This window comes from Amblyomma americanum, chromosome 5, assembly GCF_052857255.1.
Source record: "Amblyomma americanum isolate KBUSLIRL-KWMA chromosome 5, ASM5285725v1, whole genome shotgun sequence".
In the NCBI taxonomy this organism is placed as follows: Eukaryota; Metazoa; Arthropoda; class Arachnida; order Ixodida; family Ixodidae; genus Amblyomma; species Amblyomma americanum.
In genome coordinates, this window is record NC_135501.1 from 75,602,064 (window position 1) to 75,628,070 (window position 26,007).

Here is a 26,007-nt window from a genome sequence, read left to right on the forward strand (position 1 = left end):
TTCGAAACCGACCGCGGTGGCTGCGCTTCGATGGAGGTGAAACGCAAAAGGCGCCCGTGTGTTGTGCGATGTCAGTGCACGTTAAAGATCCCCAGGTGGTCGAAATTGTTCCGGAGCCCTCCACTACTGCACCTCTTTCTTCCCTTCTTTTTCACTCCCTCCTTTATCCCCTTCTCGCGGCTCAGGTGTCCGCCAATATGTGAGACAGATAGTGCACCAGTTCCTCAACCTATTTACTTTGGTGCAGCAACTAAGACCTTTCCTTAGGAGCATATACACTCACATTGTTGTTGATCATCTTTGACCCCTCGACGCACATGTCTGTGATGGCATCCACAATGTTGCGTCCCTTGAAAAAACGCTTTCCTCTCTTTTCGAGCAGCTCCATAACCTGCACACAAGCGACAAACGAAGGCCAATCAACAAATGTTCAAGCTTACTTATCCCCATTCAAGTCATACCTCACAAATCGTTTTGAACTAACTCTATTCATTGACCAAGTATTGAGAGTCTATTCTAATAAAAGAAGAATCCATTAAATGCACTCATAATGTACTCAATACGAAGCGAAAGCGCATCTTTGATGTTTATATATATATATATATATATATATATATATATATATATATATATATATATATATATATATATATATATATATATATATATATATATATATATATATATAAATTTGCTTTAGGGGTCCGGATTAGCCTTCCCTAATGATGATGGAAACCTTTCTCGAAGGCGTAGATGGAAATACCTAGACAATACCCGCCGCGGTGCCTCAATCAATCTTGAAATATTTTATTGAGCACGACATCGGTGGTTCGATCGCAGAAGCGGTGACAAGATATAAAAATACTCAAAAAAATAACAAAGCCATTTCTAATGTGCATAAGACCTGCAGCTGTATAAACACAGAGAAATATATATACGTACGTCTTCCTGGCAGCCGCAGGTGCAAGCTTTGTCGAATACATTGTACAAAAAAATCGCAGGCACGGTAGCTATGGAAAGGAGTTCAGTGACAGAAAAAGCATTCTCTTGGCTACATTTACAGCTTTACAGGAAAGTATAGTCGTTACATTACATTTACAGGAAAGTATAGTCAAAGCGGCATCGGAGGAACTTCCGGGAGAAAAATGAGCTAGGGCCAGCATGCACATTTGACGGCCGAATCACATAAAAAAGGACCGGATACACCTCCATTTGAACAGGAGGTAAAGCACCTTAAACACCTATCAATTTTTACGGTGCCATCAACCTCACAATCACAGATTTCACTGTTGAAGGACATTCTTATCTAGAGTCCGGAAATGAAGTAATTTTCACAATATCGGACGTTCCACAGCACACAGCCATAAGTTCAGCCCCGCGCGGTAATGATGACGGGTAAATATGTTGGCACGTCCTCCCGTCATGACACATCTGTGTCCCCCCCCCCATTACACCCTAACAAATTCGGGATTCCAAATACCTTCTTTCAGTTGTTCCTTTTACGCACATCCCCTTAGTGGAATCATCTTCGCACATCAACTGCGACTAGTGTTGTTAACATGCGTTTCAAGTGCGCTTTAAACATTTCATCACTGGAAGCCATCTGTTTTAGCACTACCACTTTCAATACTGTTTTTCTTCTATTCTATGCATTGTATTACATTTTACAGATAATATAACATAGATAATTTGCATAATATTGCACCTTTACCTTTTTTGGCATCACCTTTCCCTTTTCGCTTATGCTAAATTTGCACTGTGAAATCATGTGGAGAGTGTATCACCAACTCACTCAAGCTTTCGCTTCAAAGTGGAATGCGGATAAGAATAATTGACGATCGACGTCGTTTTTTATTTATTTGTGTGACGCGCGTTAGGCAAGCTAGCGTAGTGCAGACCAGCTATCGAGAGTGGTTTTGAAGAACAGGCAAGGAGGAGGCAGAGAAAGCGGCGGAACCACCCCGATGAAAGCTTCCGGGACCCCACGTACGACGCTGAGAAGAAACTGGCTTTTACAATCCTCTGAAAGCCCGCAGAGTACCAAAAGAAAAGTCCTCAGGCACCTCGAGTCGAGAAAGGACCCGGCACTTAATTCAACATCTCAACCCAAACAATGTCGGGTTGCTTTGGGCAAGACGGGTAGAAGCTTTCTTTTGGATGGATGGATAGATGTGGATGGATGGATGGATGGATGGATGGATGGATGGATGGATGGATGGATGGATGGATGGATGGATGGATGGATGGATGGATGGATGGATGGATGGATGGATGGATGGATGGATGGATGGATGGATGGATGGCTGGCTGGCTGGCTGGCTGGCTGGCTGGCTGGCTGTATGTATGTATGTATGTATGTATGTATGTATGTATGTATGTATGTATGTATGTATGTATGTATGTATGTATGTATGTATGTATGTATGTATGTATGTATGTATGTATGTATGTATGTATGTATGTATGTATGTATGTATGTATGTATGTATGTATGGACGGACGGACGGACGGACGGACGGACGGATGGATGGATGGATGGATGGATGGATGGATGGATGGATGGATGGATGGATGGATGGATGGATGGATGGATGGATGGATGGATGGATACGGCTGAACCCTTTAAATCACGCGGTGGCTCAAGCCACCTAGCCATGACTTATGCAATTTTAATCTTCTCTTGATTTTAGCCACCAATCAGATAACCTTCGCTTGGTTACTTCTACCCGCTTAAAATCTACTTTCCCTTCACTGTCCTTAGACACCAATGCATTGGATAAATCAGCCCCGCTGCTTTCCACTGTAGGGTGAAGCCCGCTACAGAAAAGTATCAAGTGTTCAGCCGTTTCCTCCTACTCTCTACACGCACCGCACAACGTGTCTATATCGTGGTACCTGACTTTATATGTCTTAGTCCGCAAAACTCCCGTCCTGGCCTCAAACAACAAAGAGTTTCCCCTACAATTATCATGGTTATTTTCGTTGGCAATTTCCTGCTTTAAAATCATGTATGTTCCAAGTGCTGATTTCGTCAGCATCCCTGTTTTCCACAGAGTCCACTCTGTTTCTTCAACCTTTTTCTTAACCGAAAATTGCTGATTTGTCCTCCTACAGCTGTCCAGATATTTGCTTCTCAATTTTCTAGTTCGCTTTCTCCATTCCGTATCAACATTCCTAATATACAGGTATCTGAAAGCTTTCCTAGCCTACTGCTTTTCCCCCATTTTTCTCAATCGCCCTTCAAATGCTATCTTACTGCTAGCTTCTCTGGTCTCGAACGACGCCCATCCCATATCACCTCAGCCGTGGATCAGTGGCGTAGTCTAGTGGCAGAATCTGAACTACTCGCAAGATGGCGGCCGTGGAACCACACCCTACAGTGTTCAAGAAGGCATCGCCGCTGTTCGCTGCTCCAGCCGACAAGAGAAAGAGCCCCGTGGCACTTCGAACATCGAGTGACAGGAGCTTTAGGGCGTTGTTTTACGCGTGGTCTTTTCGAAAGCGAGCGTCTTCTGGCGCGACATATTCAGAATTTGTTGAGCCACAGCGGCAAGAATAATCGCGTTTTCGAAATTTTAAATTAAATACGCCAGTTTGTAACAGCTGGCGGCAAATACCTGATTGAAATCAGGAGCCCAGTGGTTTTAGTTAAGAATTACATGATCAGGAATTAGTTTGCCAGCTTACTACGTATTATTATGTAGCTATTTTTCTATGTCCGCCAACACTTCCATTATTGGGCCACAGAAGCCGTGTTGATACCTAAAAAATCTGCTTTTTTTTCAATTTAGTAGAGAGCTTCCCTGAAACACTTGATGTTGAGTGAGAACAACGTCAAGGATTAACGCCCTTCATATTTCACTCCTTCATCCCTGACCACAAGCTACACCAAGCACATGCGAATAATAATAATATTAATTGGTTTTTTGGTGAAAGGAAATGGCGCAGTATCTGTCTCATATATCGTTGGACACCTGAACCACGCCGTAAGGGAAGGGATAAGGAAGGGAGTGAAAGAAGAAAGGAAGAAGGAGGTGCCGTAGTGGAGGGCTCCGGAATAATTTCGACCACCTGGGGATCTTTAACGTGCACTGACATCGCACAGCACACAGGCGCCTTAGCGTTTTTATAGCCAAAATGGTTTTCGCCACATTCTTCCTTTCGGGGGTCACGATGATAATATTCCCTTTATACCTGGCTCAATTGCGCTTTCTCTTGTTCAAGAATTGTAAACCATGACGTTCCAGATTTTAGGCAAGCAAAAGAAATGGGCCCATTCTGGTTCAACGTGGGCATGAGTAATGGCTCATCTCAAGACCGACGAAAGCTCGTCGTCAAAGGGTCCTGCCGAACTCAATGTCATTCGATGCGTTAAAAAAAAATCAGGCTGTTGGCATGCCTTTTTGCTTATACGTCTTCCTTAATATATCAGGATAATGATGGTAGTGAATTTTTATGGCACAAGGGCATCTGCGCCCAAAGAGTGCCACAGCACAAAGTGTTTTCACTTGCTCAAGGTGGGGTCAAAGACCGATTTCCGAAGCATTTCCTCCTGAATGAGCCGAACACCAGGCCCGGCGAAGCTTATACTAATTGTATCACCGGTCGGTACCCGGTGGCACTGGTGAATATAACAGGAACCGTGGAGACTTAAAGAAGTTCCCAAGCCCGAGAAGTGATACAAATCTGAGTCAAGACGTGACGAAGAAAAGTTAACAATTTAAATGCTATTTTATGCAAAGCTGTATGTAGGCTCGGTTTTAATATTTGAGAGCGCCTGCCCCGCAATGTAGGCAAAATTAACAGCTATGAGAACTCTATTTCGGCTTCGTAAAGGCATTGAAAACTGAGTTGACATGACTACTTACATGCGGCTGAAGGAGCATCTTAGCGCACTCGAACATATGTACCTTCATATCCCTCGGCATATCTGCAGGGGTGAATTCATTCGAGGATTAAATAGCACAAAACCTAAAGTACATAAATTAAGCATACTTCTTTCTTTATTACTGTGTGCTGTACTTTCCAATGCTGCCAGAAATCTAAATAAGTCTATATCGTGCTCAGAACTGTTCAAGTGCTGTTTCGAGCCTGCCTGCTCATACAATGGCGTGGTATACCAAAAAAAACTCACGCTAATCCAGCGCCGCATGGCATATATTAAACTAAAATATGGTGAATTTTATCAAAGTGGCCATCGCTAGGCAAAGGTGAAAAAGAATTGGAGGGGACACTCAAGCTCCAACTTGAGGGTATAACGCGACAGCGTAATGGGTTAATTTCCATGTATGCAGAAGGTCATTCTCTACATTTATAGATCCCTGCATTCAATTCCGTACCTAGGCCAACTTGCTACTCTTTATTATTTATTAATCCTTCCGGGATTTTCCGGTCACGGTCAGCGCTTTCCATGTCTCGTGAACCTGACGCTGCTGATGATACGTACGGTGGAACGGACGCGCAGAGCGGGGAAAAAACACGTAGAAGCGTTGCCAGGCGCTTTGCCGAAACGCGCGAGACTCAAGTTGCAGTCGTAGTTCGTCGGCACATCGTTCTCGACAAGCCCCATGCCACGAGCGCCAGCATAGCTTCTGTGCCAAACGAATGGGTAGCAAGCCCCAAGCTTCGTGGTGAACGCGCATTGGATGTGCGCTGCGTTGTTCACCGCTCACCGAGTGATTCCTTGCGTCCCCGCATGGCCCCACTGCGCCCGAACGATACGAGCAGGAGGCGCTAGTGTTCCTGTATATGCTCCTGCAGGGAGCAGAGTTGCACGTCTGCTTTCCCTCGCCGCTCCAAACGCCAATCGCCAATCGCCAATCGCCCATCTTCAAATCAGGTGATAAAACGAACGCGCAAAATTATCGCCCCATATCATTGACATCTGTCCCATGTAAGATCCTCGAACACATCATCGTATCAGCAGTGGCGCAGCATCTAGATAGTAATAATTTCTTTTTTTCTAACCAGCACGGGTTCAGGAAAGGCTTCTCTTGTGAGACTCAACTACTGGAATTTACTAACGAGCTACTACACAACATGGACGAGAACTTCCAAACAGACTGCATATTCTTAGATTTCTCAAAAGCATTCGACCGCGTTGCGCACTCACGCTTAATAGGTAAAATTACTTCCCTCAACCTAGACTCACTAACAACCTCATGGCTAAGGAATTTCTTGTCTTTTCGTAAACAGTTCACGGTTGTTAACGGCCACTCATCTCCGTTTAGCGATGTTCTATCTGGTGTTCCTCAAGGAAGCGTCCTGGGCCCGTTGCTGTTCCTGATTTACATTAATGATCTGCCATCTAACATTACATCAACCATTCGCTTGTTCGCAGATGACTGCATAATTTACCGCAAAATCCTATCACCTGCAGACCTTCTTGCACTTCAAAGGGACCTCGATCATGTAACCGCTTGGTGTTCCATCATGGCAAATGTCACTTAACACTGAAAAATGCAAGTTAATGACATTCAGCCGCAAAAAATCTAACTCTTCGTTCAATTACATGCTCGATAACAGCTTAGTCTCTCAGGTGTCTTCTTACAAATACCTCGGTGTCCATTTTTCATGTAGCTTGTCCTGGTCCACTCATATACAGAAAATAACAGCTAAAGCATCCCGGACCTTAGGATACCTAAAACGGAATCTTCATGGAACTCCTGCTACTACCCGTAAGCTCGCCTATCAAACATTTGTTCGTCCGCAGCTCGAGTATGCATCATCCATTTGGTCACCTCACCAGGCTTATTTAATTAACTCCCTTGAATCAGTCCAAAATCGTGCTGCGTGTTTCATCTCCAGAAACTATGACCGTCACTCAAGCGTCACAAACATTAAATTATCGCTCTCTCTTTGTACCTTGCAATCACGAAGATTAATTGCCCTAATCTGCTTATTTCACAAGATAGTCTATAGCACTAATCTTTCGACTCTCCCTCTTGCCCAACCTCACCGCACCTCGCGCCGTTTAAACAACCATCTCAGCTTCAAACGCCTTTCAGGTAAAACCGTTGCATTCAATTCATCCGCTTTGCCGCAGGCTATTGTTCACTGGAATGGTCTTCCGGAACACATCGTCAATATTCGTGATCCAGCTTCTTTTAGGACCGAAATACCAGCCATTTTTTCTAATTACTGACGCGTCAATAACTATTGTATAATGATGTTCTTACTGTTTAATGAGTACTAACAGTCAATCAGCATTATATAATCGTGTCATTCATGCTCCTGTTATTACCCCTATTTATGTAATCCCCCCCTCACAAAATACTCCATGCTTGGAGCCTGTGAGGCAACGTGAATAATAATAATAATAATAGGAGGTCACATAATTTTCGTGACGTCATGGGATCAATTTTCCGCGGAGAAGCCGACTTCACAGGCTCAGTGCCGAGCGAACCCTCGTAAACTCGACACCTCGCGTGAGCCCACGCTGTCGCTACATTTCACACATTTCCCGTGCACATCTGTGGCGTCAGGTTCCGAGTTCTGCTCTGGCAGTGAGCCACGCAGTGGTCAGCTATGACTGCGTGCTGCGCGCAAAACTGCAGCAACTAGACGGCAAAGCGTTTTACGAAGTGCAATTTGGAAGTTCGGCGGCTGCCGAAGTGCGTCGGCGATTGAAGTGGCTTTTCAGAATGGCCACGTTAAGCGCGACGAAATATAATATAATAAACAGATGAAAAGATAATGCTTTTAATAAAATTTAGGTAAGCTAATATTTTGAAAGAGAAAGAGTACTTCCAAGGTCTTTTAAAGATTCGTCAATTCACTGCATTTTGCAATGGGGTACGTTTTGTAAAATGTTTTACGCAAGCAATTGAGTTTGAAATATTTTCGTTAGGTTAGACTAGCCTATTCAATACATTGGTGCTGCTTTTGTCTTCTTGCCTGTAAAAAGCGGCCGAATAATTTTAATGTGATTCTAGGGAGGTGCGCTTTCACATTTTCTGTGCATAACTGGCAAAAACACGCGGCGGTGCTAGTTGTGAAAAAAGTAATGCATCGCAATACTCTTTTTTTCTTCTTAATACGCGCACAAAGGAAGGTAGCAGACACTGTACCATCCGGAGCGGGACTGCTTGTTCATCTGAAATTATTTGTTCCAGAAAAACAAAATCGTAGGCCATTTTTGGTATTTTTCGTGAATTTGTTAAGACTACAATTTGCTGTTATCCTATGGCGTTTTTTTTTTCATGCATTATGCACATCCTCGGCAAATTACAGATTAGTTTTTGGCGTTACGTTAAAAAAAATGCGATCGAGTGCAATTTGTACGCAAATAAAAAAACAAGCCCAAGCGCTCTACACAGGGACCCCATGAACGCCGCCCCTGTACGCACGAGCGGTGGCTTTCCCGCACAGCTTAGAACATGATGGCGGACCTTCGCGCAACTCTGCTCCCTAGGGGAGCATATAGAAAAACACTACAGATGACAGGCACATGGCGCCACCTAGCGCCCTCAGGCCGTTCTGCGCACGCGCAGTGGCACCTTGCGGATGCGGATCGCGCTATGCCATAACTATTTATTAACTGCCTACAAGGTGAAGCTAAATAGCACCAGCGTTGCATTAAAACGCCGGTAAAAAGCAGTTTTTTTTTTGTTCCTTTAAAATGCCATATGCACCATTGCCTACACGGGATGCACAGAACAGAAAGTATTTTCGTTGTGCCTCGCCTCGACCGCGACGGACCGTACTCAGTCACTCAGATTGTGCCGCACGAGTATACGTTCGAAAATTCCCGCGTTCAGAGAGCAAAATCGTGAGGTTTGCATACTCATTGTGGCGTAATCTCTATTGCAATGAATAGCTGGAGGGACATGTTCGCCTGTGGTGTTCCTACAGCAGCTTCACTGTTACGCTATTTACTCAGAACGATTCCCCTTTTTGCTCTATATATTGCGCGTATGCCGCAGAGCCGTGATGCAGCTGTCGGGCGCCGAATTGGGGCGTAACTGCTGCCCCTTCAATTTTAGAACGTTGATATACGGCAGTCAACTGCCGATACCGAGAAGGCGACGTAGTGATATATTAAATATGAGGCAATGAAAGCCGAAAAAATATTTTATGCCACCGGCATATATGGCGTCGCTAATTGGCAGCATATGTTTGTTTTTGCGACACTTTCCTCGTCTTTTCGCTTTTCTGCTGTGTCCCATGAAATCTGTTCCAAGCCAGTCGCTTGCACGCATTCTGACTACAAAAATGTCGGAAACATGCGGTTAGATGTGCAAGATAAACCTCAACGCTGCCGCCAGGGTCATGACATTAGATGATTAGGGTACCCCTAGCAGCAGCTGCTGTCTCTTCATCAAGCTAGCCGCGAAGTTTCATGACCAGGGCAAGTATCGAACAACTTTACTTTTGCAGCTTAAGACTCCACTAATCATTATAGCGTGACGACGACCGTCCACATTCGGGCCTTGAAAAAAGCGACACTGGCTTACGGGCTTGGCGTGCGAGTCCGCTACCCATTTTGGTCAAGTATCTAGCCTGGGCGACGAGGCGTGCATTACCGCAGATCAAAGGCGGTCCAGCTGCATCGGCCATCCACGGTTCTCCAGGCCGCCAGAACAGTGCCAGGAGCAGAAGCACAGCCGACGGTAGCGCAATGGGGCCGTCCATATCGAATGGCGCCCAACAGAACCTCACCGCAGCATTACGGAAGAAGCGACCTTCGCCCCGCTCTCTTTAAAATGTAAAATATATTCTGTTTACCAAGGCTGGGCACACACAGAAGCGGCCTACTGACTAAATGGAGACTACAAGGCTAAATGCGATGCTCAATAACTTCTATATACGAACACAAAGCACACATTTGCCAGTGATTAGAGCGGCATGGAAGTAATGACGGCTCATCTACTAACTCGAGGTGAATGTTTACTTATCTTGACCGCCAGCAGTAGTGTTTTAAATATTTCAACCAAAACGGACCAGCAGAAGCAAACTCCCAGGCTTCTCGCTCATACGCAGTTGATACATTCGGGCCGCTCTAATCATTGCCATGCATGAACCTTCTGTGCGCACAAGTGAATACAGCACCACATTAAGCATCATTGTCTTCATGTGCACAGTCGGCCCGCCTTTCCAGGGTTGCACAGTCTGAGGAGAGTACGTTATATTTTTTACGAGACTATCTATCTCCACATTTATTTTTTCCGCAAAGTAATTAAAATACCGCAAGCAGCAAAAACCTAACTTCAGTCCAGAGTAGACACTGAAAAATTATTGAATAAGAATGAAGAAGTTAAGCTTCACTATACAGCTTTTACAGCAGTTTGTCTTTGCTGCATATTCTTTTCGGGACTTCGTGGTTGTTCCTAAAGTTTTACTCTGACAGTTCACTTTCACCACTCGATGATTTCATGAAAAGCGGATGGAGGTACATTAGCTTCTGTGAAAGAGTGGCTCTGGCTGCTGAAGGGCTGCATCTGTATGGCACATTTCAAAACAGGTTACCGCACAAAGCGCCACACCGCAGTGTGGCACCACGCATGGTCTTGCACCACGCATGGTTTTTTATCAGGTACTTTTCGGGCCGCCGCGGTGGCTGAGTGGTCACGGCGCTCGGCTGCGGGCCCGAAATACGCGGTTTCGATCCCGGCCGAGGCGGTAGAATTCAGGTGGAGGCGAAATTATAGAGGCCCGTGTTCTGTGCGATCTCAGTGCACGTTAAAAAACCCCAGGTGGTCGAAACTTCCTGAGCCCTTCACAACGGCGTCTCTCATAGCCTGAGTAGCTTTTGGACGTTAAACCCCCATAAACCATGTCAGGTACTTTATCTCCCTGTGACCGCACAGAGCAAATAAAGGAGCTTCGTATAGGTAGCGTGGAATCCCATGCCCAGTGAGACGTGGTGCGAATTTGTCGGACACTTTCACACTTTGCAATCAGAATCTCCACTACGCTCAGTCTGAAGTCTAAATGCGTCGTCTTCCCGCTTCTTAAGGGAAAACGTGGAGGCCAAGTAGGTTGGGGGATTGTCGGCGTACGTTGTCCGTCGTCCCCTGGCCGCACGCCGAATTGTCGTCGTCGCTGGAATCCGTCCGCTCCGAAGAGAAGCAAAGCAACTTAGTGACATCCTTTTCAATCCGTACACCCGATACACATTGATGCACTTTCGTTTCCGGCCCGTTTTTACAGCGATAGCTGCAACCATCGCAACCCGGGTATGGTTATCATCCCGCATGACACCACGTGAGATTTGTTAAGGCCTTTATAAATTGAGTGCGTCTATTTGTGCCTCGTCGACTGATATCACCTTATGTCACGGTAACTGGGGTCGCATAAGCCTGTTTGGAACAGCTGCCTGCCAAAACTAAATGCCTTCAATGCTATCACTGAATCGCGCGTTACCTAGGCGTAACCGCCCTGTCAAATTTTTTCAACAAACTTTCCACAAGTAACCGTCACCAGTGCATTCATTTATGCCTAGTTGCCTGTTTTAGCATGCAAATTATTTTCAGCCACATTTCTAGACGTATTAAGCGTTCTTTGTTCCCTAAGCGCCGTATGTTGAGGCGGCGTGAACTGCAACCATCGCGAAAACAAAGCTCGTCCTCGCTAGGGGGTAGGAACTAGCGGCAGTGACGACGTGCCCAGCGCGTCTTCGGGGGGAGCGGTACAAGCTGAGCAGACGAACTCTTCGTCATAGCGAAAGTGCTAAAAAGAGCACGAGGCCGAAGTCGCTGTCTCCATGCTCCTTCAGTAAGCTTTGCCTTACTTTCGGGCTCTGCTCGGCATGGACGGCCTCCTTTCGCTACCACCATCTGTGCTTCTGGTGCTGGTGGTCTCCCGGTTACCTAGAACATGGTGGATGGCCAGTGTAGATAGACGGCCGTTGCTCAAGCCTCTTCGGCTTTTTATTTATATATATATATATATATATATATATATATATATATATATATATATATATATATATATATATATATATATATATATATATATATATATATATATATACTTATGAAGGGAGCTAACAGTCATCGAAACCAAGGTGCATAGGGAAATGTTTTTTCTATGTGTTGTGCTTATCAGTGGGATATTATAGTACTTAGATTAATAAACCGCTTAAAGAAAATTACTTATAAAGCAGCAGAAAAAACAACTATGCCGACGGTGGGATCCGAACCCACGACCTACTGAGCTACGAAGACGGCTGTCCAATCTGCTGCTCTCGTTGGTATTTATGTTCATTTATGTTCATTTATGTTCGATGACCGCCGAGCACGTTTGTTGCTATCGGCGTCGCCGAATTCTTCAGTTTATTTATGAGCGATAGTCACTTCAGTGAGGAAATTACTGTTGAAATACTTGGTTTCATGTCATCTACAATGCTTATAATTTCACAACAGAACAAATCAAACTTGGTAGCTAGCTACAAAACGCCGCGGCTTTCACGGCGCACATCGGCGAAGGCATGCACGGCACATGCCGCCTTTCACATACGGGAGCACCTGACTGCTCAAAAGAGACCACACTCATAACATACGAACAGCATGCTTCTAAGCTTAAATAATAAAGCAGGGGTCCATCGATTTCTGTTTCCTCAACAATCGGAAAGTGGGCGCCACGAGCAAGTCCGCTTTCCCAAGCATCATTCAGCTCGCGTACTAAGTTGAAGGCTTCCTAAAAGAGAACATGGAAAATGCGTTTTATATCGCTAGGCTAAAAGAGAAAATCTTTTCGAGCGACCGCTGTCTACGGTGTGCATGCAAGCACCTCAACAGCTCGCAGCAGACGACGCGTGGCGTGTACGCGCTCGTGACGGAACCGAGCAGAGGTCGCCAGACCAGCAAGCAGTTCGCAAAAGAAACGAAAAAAATTCGTTTTAAAAATATTTACCGCACAGAATCAACTGAAGATTGGGGGAATTGTAATTTAACCTGTTGGGAATTAAAGGCGATAAGCAGGGTATGCGTGAAAATAGGCTGTCATGGCCCCTTTAAAAGCATACTTTCTGTACTTGAATGAGAATTCGGTTTGAACCCAATCCGCCTTTTTCACGACGCGACTGCGCATGCGCCCATCCCCTGGCGGCGGTGTCGCGAAACATATTGGAAGGGTCGCTCGCTCCACTCGAGACCGTCGTGGAAGTGTAAACAAATCGGCTTCCTACGCGGGGTGCGTTGCTGCAGCCGTCGGGCGTTCAGCGCGACGCATTTGGCGATACCTACGAAATGTGTTGCATACGGCAGCAATGCCCAATATGTAAAGGGAAGTAAACTCGGATTTTTTCGCTTTCCGAGCGCTTCCCGGGACAGCCTTCGACGCGAAGCGTGGAAAAAGCAGTTCGCCGGCTCGACGATCGTGCCGCCCTTGGGCACCGCCAAGCACGTCAAGACTGCGGGAATCACTTTGTGACAGGTGCGGACGAGGTACTGTGTTTAAATGCGTGTGCAGTCTATCACGAAGTGTTTTATTCATGGGCAGGAAGGCCTCGAATGTCACCGCGGCACCCAGACTTCGTTCCGACGCTTTTTGCTTTCTCAAGCAAGAAGGCCAAATGGGCAAGCGCTGTGAGCCGCTTTCACGCGCAATGGAGCGGGCAACGAAAAAGAAGCTACGAGAGCATTCACGCATGGTGCTAAAATTTTGTCATAATCTCCTATGAAAATTTCCTTGTTTATGCCACTACACCCTGGCCAATCCCCCCGTGTGGGTATGTGCCATGTATTAAGAGGCAGAAGAAGAAGAATGTGCGTTATGCGTGTGTTCGAATCACATCCATGATGAAGAGCTCTGCGTGGTATCGCCGGAATGGATTAATGTGCGCCTCTCGCGCTCGTCTTTATGGACGCGCATGCTTGTGTAACCTATGCAGCGGTGTGTTGTGGGAAAATACAGTGAAATGCTTGCAGAGCTCCTTTGTTGCGAGTACGCTTGTGCTTTTATAGCTCGTGTAGCTATTCGGCAGCGCTTGAGCACAACGATTGCTTGTGGAAACTGTTGTCCCCAGTCGTTTTCTGTACTACGGCGTGCACGATGTAGTATCCACCTTTCATGAATGGCAGGCATATACAGCGGAAAACGCCAACCTCACTGATCGGGGATATTTCATTGAACATTATGTTCCGAATGTAGCCTTCATCTCTGAAGCGGCGGCCCTTGCTCAGCTGGTGTTCGCATCGCATGCCGGATGATCGGAGATACTGAAGAATTTGCTCTTCGGTGGGCACTACAGCCTGCCTCGGACTTCGCACCAAGCCATCAGTCAACCCTAGAAATCCTCCAGGTACCAGGTGCTGCCCAGGACACGCCATCGTTGATAGATTCCAACAAAACGTGCTCCGCAGCGGCACTCAGTCCGGCCGGGTTGGGCGCGCAGTACCCTACCAGTGAGCTTCCAGCGTTGTACGCGAGGTGGCAGCACAGGAAAATGAAAACGGTGGATAGGCGCCCGTTTCTGAAATTTTATGTGCCAAATATTTGTTTCTATCCATATGTTCTGACGTTCAGTTCATTTGCTTACTATGCGCCTGGCACCATGAGTTTGTTGCGGAATTTATTTCAAATCCAGTTGTTGATGCGGTTGTGTTTTTTTTTTTGCCCCTCTATTCATTTTGTGTCATTGTGGATGCTCTCCCACAGGAAAGTTGCCAGCGCCTTTCAAAGCGAATTTGTCCCATTCCCGTCCTCCAGGTACAAAACTTCAGGTTCAGTCCTACTCTCCAGCTGCGGATACGAAATTGGGGAGGAGACTTAAGCTCCGCCTTACTTAAAGGTATGACGCGAGAGCGCAGTGGATTAGGCTTTCAATTCTGAGCAGTTTGGCACTTTTGAACACATTTTGAATTTGTAGCGAAAGCTGCATTGTCCACGAACTCGCAGTTTCGCCGTGCTCGCATTCCCACCGTGGCCACGTGACCAACCACGTTGCAAACCACGTGACAACACCTAGCCAGACAACCAGACTAACCTAGACTTGCAATCAAGATTAACCAAGGCTAACCAAGCTATTGCTTAGCTTTCGCTACGTATATCCTGGCATTGCCGAGCTAAGCCACAGCCAATTTTTTTTCAATTGTTGCAATTAATTGATCAATTACACACTCTAAATTTTATTAATTAGCATAATCAAGCATTGGCTTTTCATTCCGAGCATTTTGACATCTTTGATCCCCCTTTTTACAATTTCTCGATTTCTTTAACCAGTAAATTACTATTTTTTCATTAAATCGTAATGACCTATCGCACACCAATCTGTCATCAATCACTGGGCCCACAAATTTCCGTGATAAGATTTCTTTTACGTTGCCCCCAATTATTTCCTCCCCGCGGTGCCGAATACGCCGACGGCTTTTCGTCCGAACGAGCTGTATACCCTGTCGCCTGAAACGGAACGGTATTGATTGCCGCAGTAATCTTAAGTCTGCGTAAATCTGTAAATCAACTAAAGCGGTATTGACCGCGCGGCTGACAGGCATGAATGCCGCGGCGAAAAACTAAGCGTCTTTTTAATGGTGTTTGACCGCAGGCCACTAAAAATCAAATTCAGAAACATATACCATCTCCTTCGGCGTTTTCCTGGTTCGGCTCCGAGGCTGCGGTGGCTTGATGATCGTGATACTTCCCTGCAAGAGAAGTCTCCACTGAACCTGCATTTCCAGTCTTGCGTACATCAGTCACTCTCTACTATGCGTTCGTTCATAGCCATCTAAATTACTCCATTACTTCTGGGGGGCTGACATACCTTTCCCACTTATCGTCTTTTCGACTTGTTCAGAATCAAGCTGTCAGAATTCTAACAGGGAATAACCGGTATTTTCCTACATCCCATTTATATAGCGAGCTGAACATTCCCAATGTTAATATTTTCATTACAATCAATGATGGTGTATTTCGTTTTAGAGTAGTTAATAATCATAGTGTTCTGCAATTCATACTCTTAAAGGATATCACGAACTCAAATGTTACACGCTTTTCACATCGGAATAATTTTTTGCTTCCGAAAGTTCGCACTAACCTCCAAATTAAAGCAGTTGAATTTTCATTCATCAGACCTTGAAATTCATTGCCCTGTGATATTAAAATACCTTCCCCTTTGTCGTCGACTAAACGCCAGCTTTATATGTTTCTTTGTAACTGCTTGGCTAATTGTTTTGGTTTCTTATTGTGTTGTGATTCCCCTATCGGTGGTATCTCCAGATTTTGTGTTTCAGTACGTGCTTTTATCTAATATGTCATAGTGTTTACGTGATGTGCTTTAACTCGTTACTGTTCGCGGTTGATATTGGTAAAAATTGCCATTAGTTTATACACTTTATTATAAGAGGTCCATTACAGCATATTTCTCTGATACCTCCCACAGTATGATCAATAGGTGTGTGCATGCATTTCTCATGTATTTTAAGAAATAAACTAAACTTCAAACTAAACTTCATACTAAACTTCGATTATGTCTTCAAGCCACCTGGTCTGTCCTTCATGTGAGTCAGTCGGGGAGTGTAGCGAAAAGGAAACAAGGAGGACAGTGACACAAAGGAAACAGGACGAGCGCTCGTCCTGTTTCCTTTGTGTGTCTGTCGTCTTTGTTCCCCTTGCTCTGCACATGTCCATGACACCTGGTCTGCTCCGCTCTCGGCGAGATTGGTTTCTTTGTGATGAGAAAACGCTACTCCGTTACTTCGCTGTCAAGTTAAGAAGAGAGCAGCCGCTGCTTGCTACGGGTGCATTCCTTGCATTCCATTTGCGAGTTCAAAGTGCTTACCCTTCTCGAAAAATTTCGCATCGAAACCCGGAGAGCATATATGGGGGTGCGCCTTATAAATGCGCTCCGAATTGAAACCCAACAGGCGGCGTGAGAATTCATGGCATCATGTGCCTTTTATGCAAAACGAATGGAGTCGCTAATCTGCATCTATCAAACCCTACCCTCTCGCCTTTTAGAAGCCCACAGAAATTTGCCAAGACTTGTCAGGATCAGTGTGCATGGCTAGATGCTTTTCGCTGCATGCGTCTGATATAATGAATGCGCCACACAGCCCTTTCGAGAGCTAAGCAGTGCCTCAAACGTGCCTCAAACACGGCTCTTTGCATGAGCTAAACTTTGCTGATATTTTCTTTCATGCGGAAATGAAACACAATTCGGCGAGATTTTCGCGAGCTGGCTTGAACGAAGATATTAATTAATTATTAGCGGTGGGCATTCAAAGCGACACTCAGGACAGCTTAATCGACTTTTTGTTTATTTGCAAAACTGCTTTTCTGGCTCTTACTCCCTGTTTTCTTGTTTACCCGACTGCAAAAGGCGCACTTCGCGCCGAGAAAAATATACGGACTTCAAAACCTTTCGGGGTCAGTTATGCTCCGCCTTATGGGTATGACGCGATAGCATTAATGCATGTGGGCATATTCCGTCTATATGCCCACATGTGCGGATTTAGCCATTTTCTACAATGCATTCTTATATCGCAGGGCATCCTGACGCCACTCCTGGCCTTATATATAAAGTAGTACGGCGGTTAAGCGATGCACCACTGCCCCAGGAGGTGGCTGTTTTAAACAAAGCCACCGGTGGTACTTGTGAGACCCAGGTCATCCTTCCAGAGCTTCTGCTAATCTCGTGCGCAGTGCAAAGGTGGGCAGTTGACAGTTAGGTTGAATTTATTTTAATTAATTTCATTGCCACCTGCATTTCTCGACACGCCGACGCTAACGGTGGGTTCTCCGCTGAACGGGACCCTTAACGCTGTCGCGTTAAAATTTTCCCCGTTATTGGAGTCAACCTCGTAACGTCAAGAATAAAAGGGCCTCAGTGATCACTGTTTGTAAGTCAAAGGCGGTGTCGTGTAGCCTCAGGGATCTCTGAAAGAACTGTTAGGACGTCACAGCAATGTGATTGCGAAAACACCTGGTGGTTATGATACCTGCATTTTTTTATCACGTTGCTTTTAAAGTTTACAAAGGCGGCATTTTTAGTGAAAGTGGCCTCTTTTTGAATGAAACATGGTAGTCTATCGGTACAAACGACCTTCATTTTTTTTTAGTGCCTCATTAATTAAGACGTTGCTGAATCCCTTTATACATCTATTTAGCCTATATTTTTCGTTATTTCACGCGCGTTGACTGGTCAGGCCCCGTTGTCACGAGAACAGCAATCCTAAAGTAATTCTCTTTGCCACTGTGGGCTCTTAATACCCGAATTTGTTTTACGTGCATAAAGTGCGCTTCGAGCGGAAATAGCTCTTGGCGAACAGCACATACCATTCGCGGAAGCTGCGAAAATAATCAACTCGTGCACGTTGATACGTACGCTGTTGTCAGTTGTCAATATGCGCCCATTTAGAGAAGGAACTTTACAGAGCATTTTAATTCCCTGATGCAACTATAAAAACAATGTATCAAATACTTACGTTTCCCGGCTTTCGAATTGTGTCTCTTTCCTGGTAAATAAGGACAAGAAAAAAATTCACGTTGTACTTTAATAGTTTCTATCCACTAACGTCTCGAAGATTTTTTTTTTTTTTGCAGCGAAAATTGTTTTAGGAAGTTCTCCGCGGCTCATAGGTCAATATCCGGTCATGTGACAGTCAAGGGTTCGCGCTCACGTTACCAGCTCCAGGGACGTGACAGTGTGCCCGTTGAGATAGGTGTTGCAGGCTAGGTTGCCACAGAAGTTCCTAGATATATTAGATTTTCGTGCCCGTATTATGCATTAGAAAAGGAGAACCAGCAAAACTGCGACAGCTTTCACTGAGCTTGACGCATTACGTAGCAATGCAAACCCACTGGGCAACTTCTTTATTTTACCAAAAATATGGCGAACCGTGCCTGTGCTGACAATTCCGCTAGAAAATTTATTTTTTAATGTAGGCTTTGCGGTCTTCTGTGCAGTAGTTTCAACAACGAAAAAAATTCTCCGAATTTAATGAGCACAATTATTAATGCACCATGTTAACATCGACATTTATTTTTGTTTTGAATCTCATTGCCATATAGTGCAAACACCTTACAAGTGACCTTGTAAATTTAGTGAACCGCTAAGTGTATAAATGGAATGAACTTACTTTTGCTCTCATCCGCTGTAAGAGATGTACAAGGTGAATTCAGATGAGATGTGTAGTGTTGCTTCGACAACTCAGGGGGTGGGTGGCGAACAATCTGAAATCCTCGCCTCTTAAGAAGCAGAATTCTAGCGGCCATTTTTATACAAGGTCCACTACAATCTGAAATCCTCGCCTCTAGGAAGCAGATTTCTAGCGGTCACTTTTATACAAGACCCACTAACATGCGTCAATGCTGTAACGATATTATGCTTTTTTGCACGGTCTACAGCTCATTTTTTACCTCAGTTCGCAAACTCGTACACACTGCTAGAAGCTCCCGTCTTATCACTCCGCCTCAGCATCTTTTATTAAACTGTATGAGTATTTATACTAGGCCGGTGCAACTTCTCGGCATCAAATTGCTTACCTTGAAGTAAAGAAAATAGCGCACAAAAAAAAATACAGGACGAAGGAGAAGACGCGGACAAGCGCTAACTGTCGTTAATGAGATACGATTAGAGGTGTGCAGATATTCGAAAATTTCCAATTGCGAATCAAATTTTATTCAGTTCCGTCCATTGAACGAATCAAGTACAGAACGTTAAAAATTATTTGAAACAAATCAAATACGTTTTCGAATTTTGGAATAGTTATAGAAGAATTTCCTCCAAGTTTCAGTAGAGAACAGCGCAGCTTTTTCCGAGGCTCTCTCAAATACACTGACTTAGACGTCACAGAGCATGCTTCCACGGCTGTCCTGTGCGGCTAGGATGGCTCAGCTTTGCGGCGAGGTCCAGCATGCTCATGCTGAAATTAATTGATTGGTCCCTCAGAGCAATGGCTAAATATGACTGAACATAAATGCACTTTCGTCTTATAGTTAGCTCTGAGGTCAAACCCATTTTCCTCGTCGAATAACTCGGAATACTCCTCGAGGGTGGGTTGTGCGCAACTTCCCTCCAGATCCGTGTCACACTTAACTGAAACATGTGAGAAAAAAATGGATATAATCTAGACGCGATTTGTGATAAACGTAGTACACGCAGAGCGTATGCGGTTTCTCGTCCACTCTGTCACGTTACTCTGTAATGTCCATTGGTAAATTGTGTTTAGTGCTATTACTGTCATCAGCATCGGCACTATTACCATTTTTCTTTCTTTGTGCCACTACTTTCGCACATTTGTTAAGCGCATCCATCTCGGCAGAGTTGGCTCCACTGCAGAACAAAGGCTTCTCCTTATATCCAACGCCCCGAAAGAATTAAGCGGATTAAACGATCAGCACAAGGACGAAGACAATAATTGTCATCAACCGTTGCGAGTTGTTTTTAATGCAATAACATTAAAGTTGTCACATGAAGACCATGCTGATATCCGTTGTCACTAACTTCGCTGATTGGTCGAGAGAAGTCGTGTGAGCGTCTGACGTCATCACAACCTAACCTGATGAGCCACCCTGACTGGTTGAGAGAGCTCAAGTGACCCTGTGATGTCATCACAACCTGCCCACCGTGGAAGGTGGCCACCGGATAGCTAGCGACGGGTCCACCTTGGCAGGCGGCAGTTAAAGAAATTATTGGTCGAAAGAAGTCACGTGACATTGTGTTGAGCAATGTCACCAGCGTGACAGCGTAGCAGATGCCTGACGCTGCGGCTAGCAGTACGAATATGGCGTCTAATGGACCGACAGATGTGAAATCTAGTGTTACTGCATTGTAAACTTAAGGCGACTTAAGCGTTCCCGTAGTTTTTTTTTTCCTTATCAGACAGCAAGCAAAAAGCACAGTGCTGAAGTGCTTAGAGGATGTGGCTAACAACAACAACTACTACTCACCACCAGGCGTCGCCGCTTTGCTTCAATCGACCTCTTCTTTGACCTCGGGGCTAGAGCACCGGGACCTTGAGAAAGGGAGATGAATCATTAGGTTAGGCACCTCCTTGTATTAAACCGCTTTATGCCCAGTACAATGAGCGGCAAAAGTTGCCTCCACCTCAGCAGCCGATAATGAAAGCTCAGCACCTTGCTCAGCTAAGAAGGGCATAAGTGATTCCTCGACCACAACACGGCAACTGCAAGGCCGTTAGGCTGTTTCTGACAACGCAGGGCGCAGTAGAAAGCGAAAAGCACTCGAACAAACAAGAAATAAACAAATAATTTAATACGCAATAATTAAACTTGGTGCCTTCAGAAAGCAGCAAAAGCTGTGTTCAAGGAAAATGAAATTTGGTTGCTGGGGAAAGGAAATGGCGCAGTATCGTCTCACATCTCGGCGTACACCTGAACCGGGCCGTAAGGGAAGGGATAAAGGAGGGAGTGAGAGAAGGAAAAAAGAGGTGCCGTAGTAGAGGGCTCTGGAAAAATTTCGACCGTCTGGGAATCTTTAACGTGCACTGCCATCGCACCGCACACGGGCGCTTTTTGCGTTTCGCCTCCATCGAAACGCGGCCACCGTGGTCGGGTTCGAACCCGACCGCGGCGAACCCGACCGCATAAGCCGCATAAGTGTGTAGCAGAAGGCAATGTGACCAAAAGTGTTCCGCGAACGGCTCGCAGTATTGCAAGAAAACACACGCCTTACTCAATTTCCTTCTTCTTCTGCCTCTTCTTCTTGCCTACCTTGTCTCCTTGGGTGTCGAGGCCCAGGGATGTATCATGGGTCTGCGACACATCTATTACGAAAAACGAGGTCCCGGTTTAGTCCAGACAGTCTCATAGCACGGTGTAGGTCGTAGAGGGGGGAGCTCGCGCGGTGGCTGGTTGCGCTGTCACGATGTCACGTGACGCGCTTGCTGTCCAAGCGCTTCTCGGTGCTGGTGATACCGATGCCAACGCCGCCACTCACGCCAGTGGCACCCATTATTCAGTTCAATTAAATGTTACTCAACATCTTGATGATGTTGGCTGCGTCGACAAAAAGCCAGACAAAAGGCTTGACAGAGGTCGACGCAACCTAGACAGCAGCACGAGAATGGCATACAGCATGTGGCACACATTCATAACAGGATCACTGAGATACGTGAATATGGAAATAAAACGGCATGAGGTAAGCACACAGGAAATAAAATGCAGATCGTTAGTACAAATCTTAGTTGCAAAAAATGCCGACGGTACCTAAGTGTACATCAAATTAGATGCCTTATTTAATGAGCACGGAAGAGGAAAAAAGCACATGGCGACCATAATGGGCGACCATGATGAAGAGACCGCGTTATCGGTCGCAAAGATTGCATCTGCTATGGATATGACACTTCCAAACATCTGCCTGAAAGAGAGGCGAAGAAGGCACCGCTCATCCGCCTTTTTGAGGCCTTTACATGGGCGCAGGTAAAGGCGTTGACTATCTTGGTAATATGTTGTAATATTTTTGAAGGTATAGGCCGGATTATAATCGGGTTCCTGATTTAGTTTTCAAAGTATCACCACGCCTGCGATTATCATTTTCGTCAAAATCTTTGCAGCGGAAGCAGGCGAGTTTAAATTTCAGGGCCTGGGAGCATGAAATTGCAGTTTCGCACTCACGTCTGTGACAACTATGGAAGAGGAGGCACTGTTACCTGTCAGTCGGTTTTTGTAGACTTGTTTTTAGGCTGCCCTTTTCTACTCAAATTAAGTAGTCATTAAGGTAATTTGATTGATAAAGAAGGTATGCGCGAAACATAGATTTCGATCTACGTTCTTAGATGGGCCAATAAACTCTGCGAGTTGTTTTTAGGTCTCTGTTCAAATCCTGAATATGTAAAGGGAGCTTTAGTAACAGCCGGTTTTCTTGTATATGCGGGAACATAATTGGATTCAGTGTTATGCATAAAGGTGTTGGTATAGTTTGGTGCCGTCTTAGTGCCCAAAGCTGTGCCGAGTGTTTGTAGTCAATAGGAGCTGCTGAATCTGAATAAATGTAAGTTTGCTCGGCGGAAACCGGTGCTACCTGAGTATTGAACGATTAAAGAAGGGAGCCAAGTTTCATGGGAACTTATAGCTCAACAGTGTACTACTGTGGACACTCCCAAGAATTGTCTCAGCAGTCCCAGAGACACTTGACCTTCAAAGGAACAAAGTACTTCGAGAATTGCAACTTATTAACCGCAATCGTCGAGGAATGCATGTGCTTCAGGACGTCAAATGCCGCGCACACTGACAGAGCACGAAGAACAAGACGGGAGACGCCACCAGAGCTGACTCGCAACCATCATCTTGGCACCAGTTTACCCTCTTCTTTGGACTCTCCTCACGGAAACCTGGCATCTCCCTCGTCGTGGGTATGTGCCATGTCACTGGCGGCTGGGGTCATCACCGTGCACTTCAATCACTTCACATCGCTAATGTGGCCTTCCTATTGCCGGCCGAGAGCATTCTGGCCGAAGAGACTGTACTCCTCCGAGCACGGGAAGAAAACTGTCGAAGGTGCAAGCGGCTCAGCCATCGAGTTGCTGGTCAGCGGGGTCATGGCTTCTACGGGAAGCCAACACACTGATGCCAACCGGTACATAGACGACCACATGAAAAAGAGTGCTCCGACGCTGTCATTACGAAAAACTAACATGGGTGTCGTGGATGAGAAATTTCCGTTCGACTGGGTGAAGGCAGAGTTGAAAACTCGATGCTAACATGGGATATCAATTCCGCTGTCAGCATCGCTTCGACAAGGCCTTACAAGTTTGCGATCCCGTATCGATAACTACGGTAGCAAATAAAAAATGTCCGATACTTCATAAAATCAAGTCATCCTTGGATCCTACCTTCAGTTTTTGCATGTGGAGCAAATGGGAGCCGATTTCTCCTCTTGATTTCGACTGGGATGTCATTAACTGGCGTTTGTTTCCTCACCCACTCTGCCCGCTTCCGGTGTCTTACCGTTTCACCTATCATTTTTATTTCCGTAGGTCGCTGCGGTGTCCTTAAGCTGAATCATTTTAGTTAGCCTCCACGTACCTCCCCCATAGGTGAGTACCGGTAAAATGCAGCTGTTTTATACACTTCTCTTGAGGGATATTGGTAAACTGCCATGCATGATCTGAGACAACCTGCCACGTGCGCTCCACCCCATCCTTATTATTCTAGTTATTTCCTTCTCATGATCCGGATCAGCGGCCACTACCTCCCCTAAGTAGACGTGTTCCCCTACCACTTCCAGCACATCGCTACCAATTGTGAATTGCTGTTCCCTTGCGAGACTGTTGAACATTGCTTTTGTTTTCTGCACGGTAATTTTCAGACTTGCCGTTCTACACTGCCTGTCTATGTGTGTGTTTATGTCTCTGTCTATGTATACTAATTTCTAACGCATCATTTGAAAGAATAAACCACACAAGCAAAATTTTCGTGTCTGTACTCCTTTAATTCAATAACACAGTAAACGTGTTTTTTCCAGCGTTTCCATCCATATCGCCGGCCATTGGCTGCAAGGTCCAGCAGATTGGGGAATAGGGGGACGGACCATCAGTTTTCGGTCAGATTAAAATTGTTCTCATCATCACCATCATCAACAACAACTGCGGAGCACGAGAAACTGACACGCAGCGGTGGAGGAAGAAGAAGAACAGCCGTCCGCGCACTGTCCGCGCGGCATTTCGAGCATTTTCGAAGAAGGAACGCCATCGGATCCCGCTGGCGTTCCTGACTGCTGTTCTGTTGACGTGGCTCAGCTACCCAGGCTGCGGGGCAGTGGCTAAGTACCTGGCGGTGTTGCGTTAGCTTGCTAAATTTCTCCTTCTTTTTGTCTGTGCCTGTTTGCTCCTGTTCTGGGGTGATTGGGTGCGGGACGAGAGCTTAATGTCGACTTCTTCTCCTGGCCAGGGGTTTTCCCCTTGGTCGGCATCTCTTCCTAAAGACCAGCTCCCACTTGATCTCTTTTTCCGCAACGATTTTTCAAGCATTCCAGTCGCATTAGTGCCTTTCGATGGAGGCGCTATCCGACTGAACAACCCGGAGGCAGTGCAGGCAGCCCTTCAGTCCACATCGAAGCACTTTATGCACATTACCGATGTCCGGCAGTTCGGCAGGGGTGGTGTTTTGTGCCGGTCGTCGGATAAAGACTGTATTGAAGATCTTCTAAAGTGCACGACCTTCGCCAGCCACCCGGTGAGCGCATTCATTCCGCCTCATCTAGCATGTTCCAAGGGCTTGGTCCGAGGGGTCGACTCTCGATTGAGCCCTGCGCAGACGCTTGAGAACCTCTCGCCTGCGGGAGTGATTGCTGTCCATCGCTGCAGCAGGCTGGTTGACGGAGTAAAAATTCCTACTGAGTCCGTCATTGCCACATTTGCAGGATTATTTTGCCCTTCAGAGATTAAGGTGTGGCCATTGGTTTTTCGTGTAGATGCCTTTAACTCTCGGCCCCTTCAATGTCAAAACTGCTGGCGATTTGGCCACAGCGGCAAAGCCTGCAAATCGGCCTTACGCTGCTGTGCCTGTGGGGAACGTCATTGCAGAGAGGAATGTCCTGAACAGCGAGAGAAGTGTTGTTTGTGTAGCGGTGCTCATCCTGCTGATTCGCCTGACTGTCCTGCACGAGCACAAGAAGTTCAGGTGCTCGAGCTTATAGACAAGCGCAGATGCACGCGGAGAGAGGCTTTTGCCGCAGTCAAGGAGAGAGCCTCAGCCTACTCTAGTGTGGCCGCCAAATGCCCACCCATAATGGATTCTAGTTTGTCCCAGGTTATTACAGCGGCAGTTGAGAAAGCTGTGGCAAATGCAATGGATCGCATTATGGAAACCGTGTCCACGTGCATTTCGCAGGTCATAGCTGCTCAGATGACCAATCTTCTGCAGGCGTCCACCACTCCGCTCTTGTCTTCTTTGGCTTCGGAAGCTACCCCTCCTTCTGTAGTAATCGATTCCGCTCCACAGGGCCAAAAACAATGTGAGCAACAAAAGACCTCTCAGCCCTCTCCTTCGAATAGCGTTATGGACGCATCCTCTATGGATTGTATTGATATGGAGTGTGATCTCCGCGCCCAGAAACGAAGTGGGTCTCCTCTGAATATTGCAGGTCCATCTTGCCCCCAGTCA

General features: G+C 45.9%; 1 protein-coding gene across 2 annotated transcripts in view; it reads right to left on the reverse strand.

The window, feature by feature from the left end:
- Positions 1–21,792, reverse strand: part of LOC144134824 (uncharacterized) — a 39,518-nt gene extending 17,726 nt beyond the window's left edge. The window contains exons 1-8 of one of the 2 annotated variants that reach the window (XM_077667653.1): positions 21,616–21,792; positions 20,833–20,897; positions 19,020–19,034; positions 18,366–18,395; positions 15,519–15,584; positions 11,732–11,810; positions 4,869–4,930; positions 284–391 (exon numbers count right to left, since the gene is read on the reverse strand). In XM_077667653.1, coding sequence (XP_077523779.1) covers positions 284–391; positions 4,869–4,930; positions 11,732–11,810; positions 15,519–15,584; positions 18,366–18,395; positions 19,020–19,031 — 357 coding nt within the window. In that variant the 5' untranslated portion in view covers positions 19,032–19,034; positions 20,833–20,897; positions 21,616–21,792. Of the gene's footprint in view, positions 1–283; positions 392–4,868; positions 4,931–11,731; positions 11,811–15,518; positions 15,585–18,365; positions 18,396–19,019; positions 19,035–20,832; positions 20,898–21,577 lie in introns of both variants that reach the window. The other variant, XM_077667652.1, reaches the window with a different exon arrangement.
- Between the last annotated feature and the right edge of the window lie 4,215 nt (positions 21,793–26,007).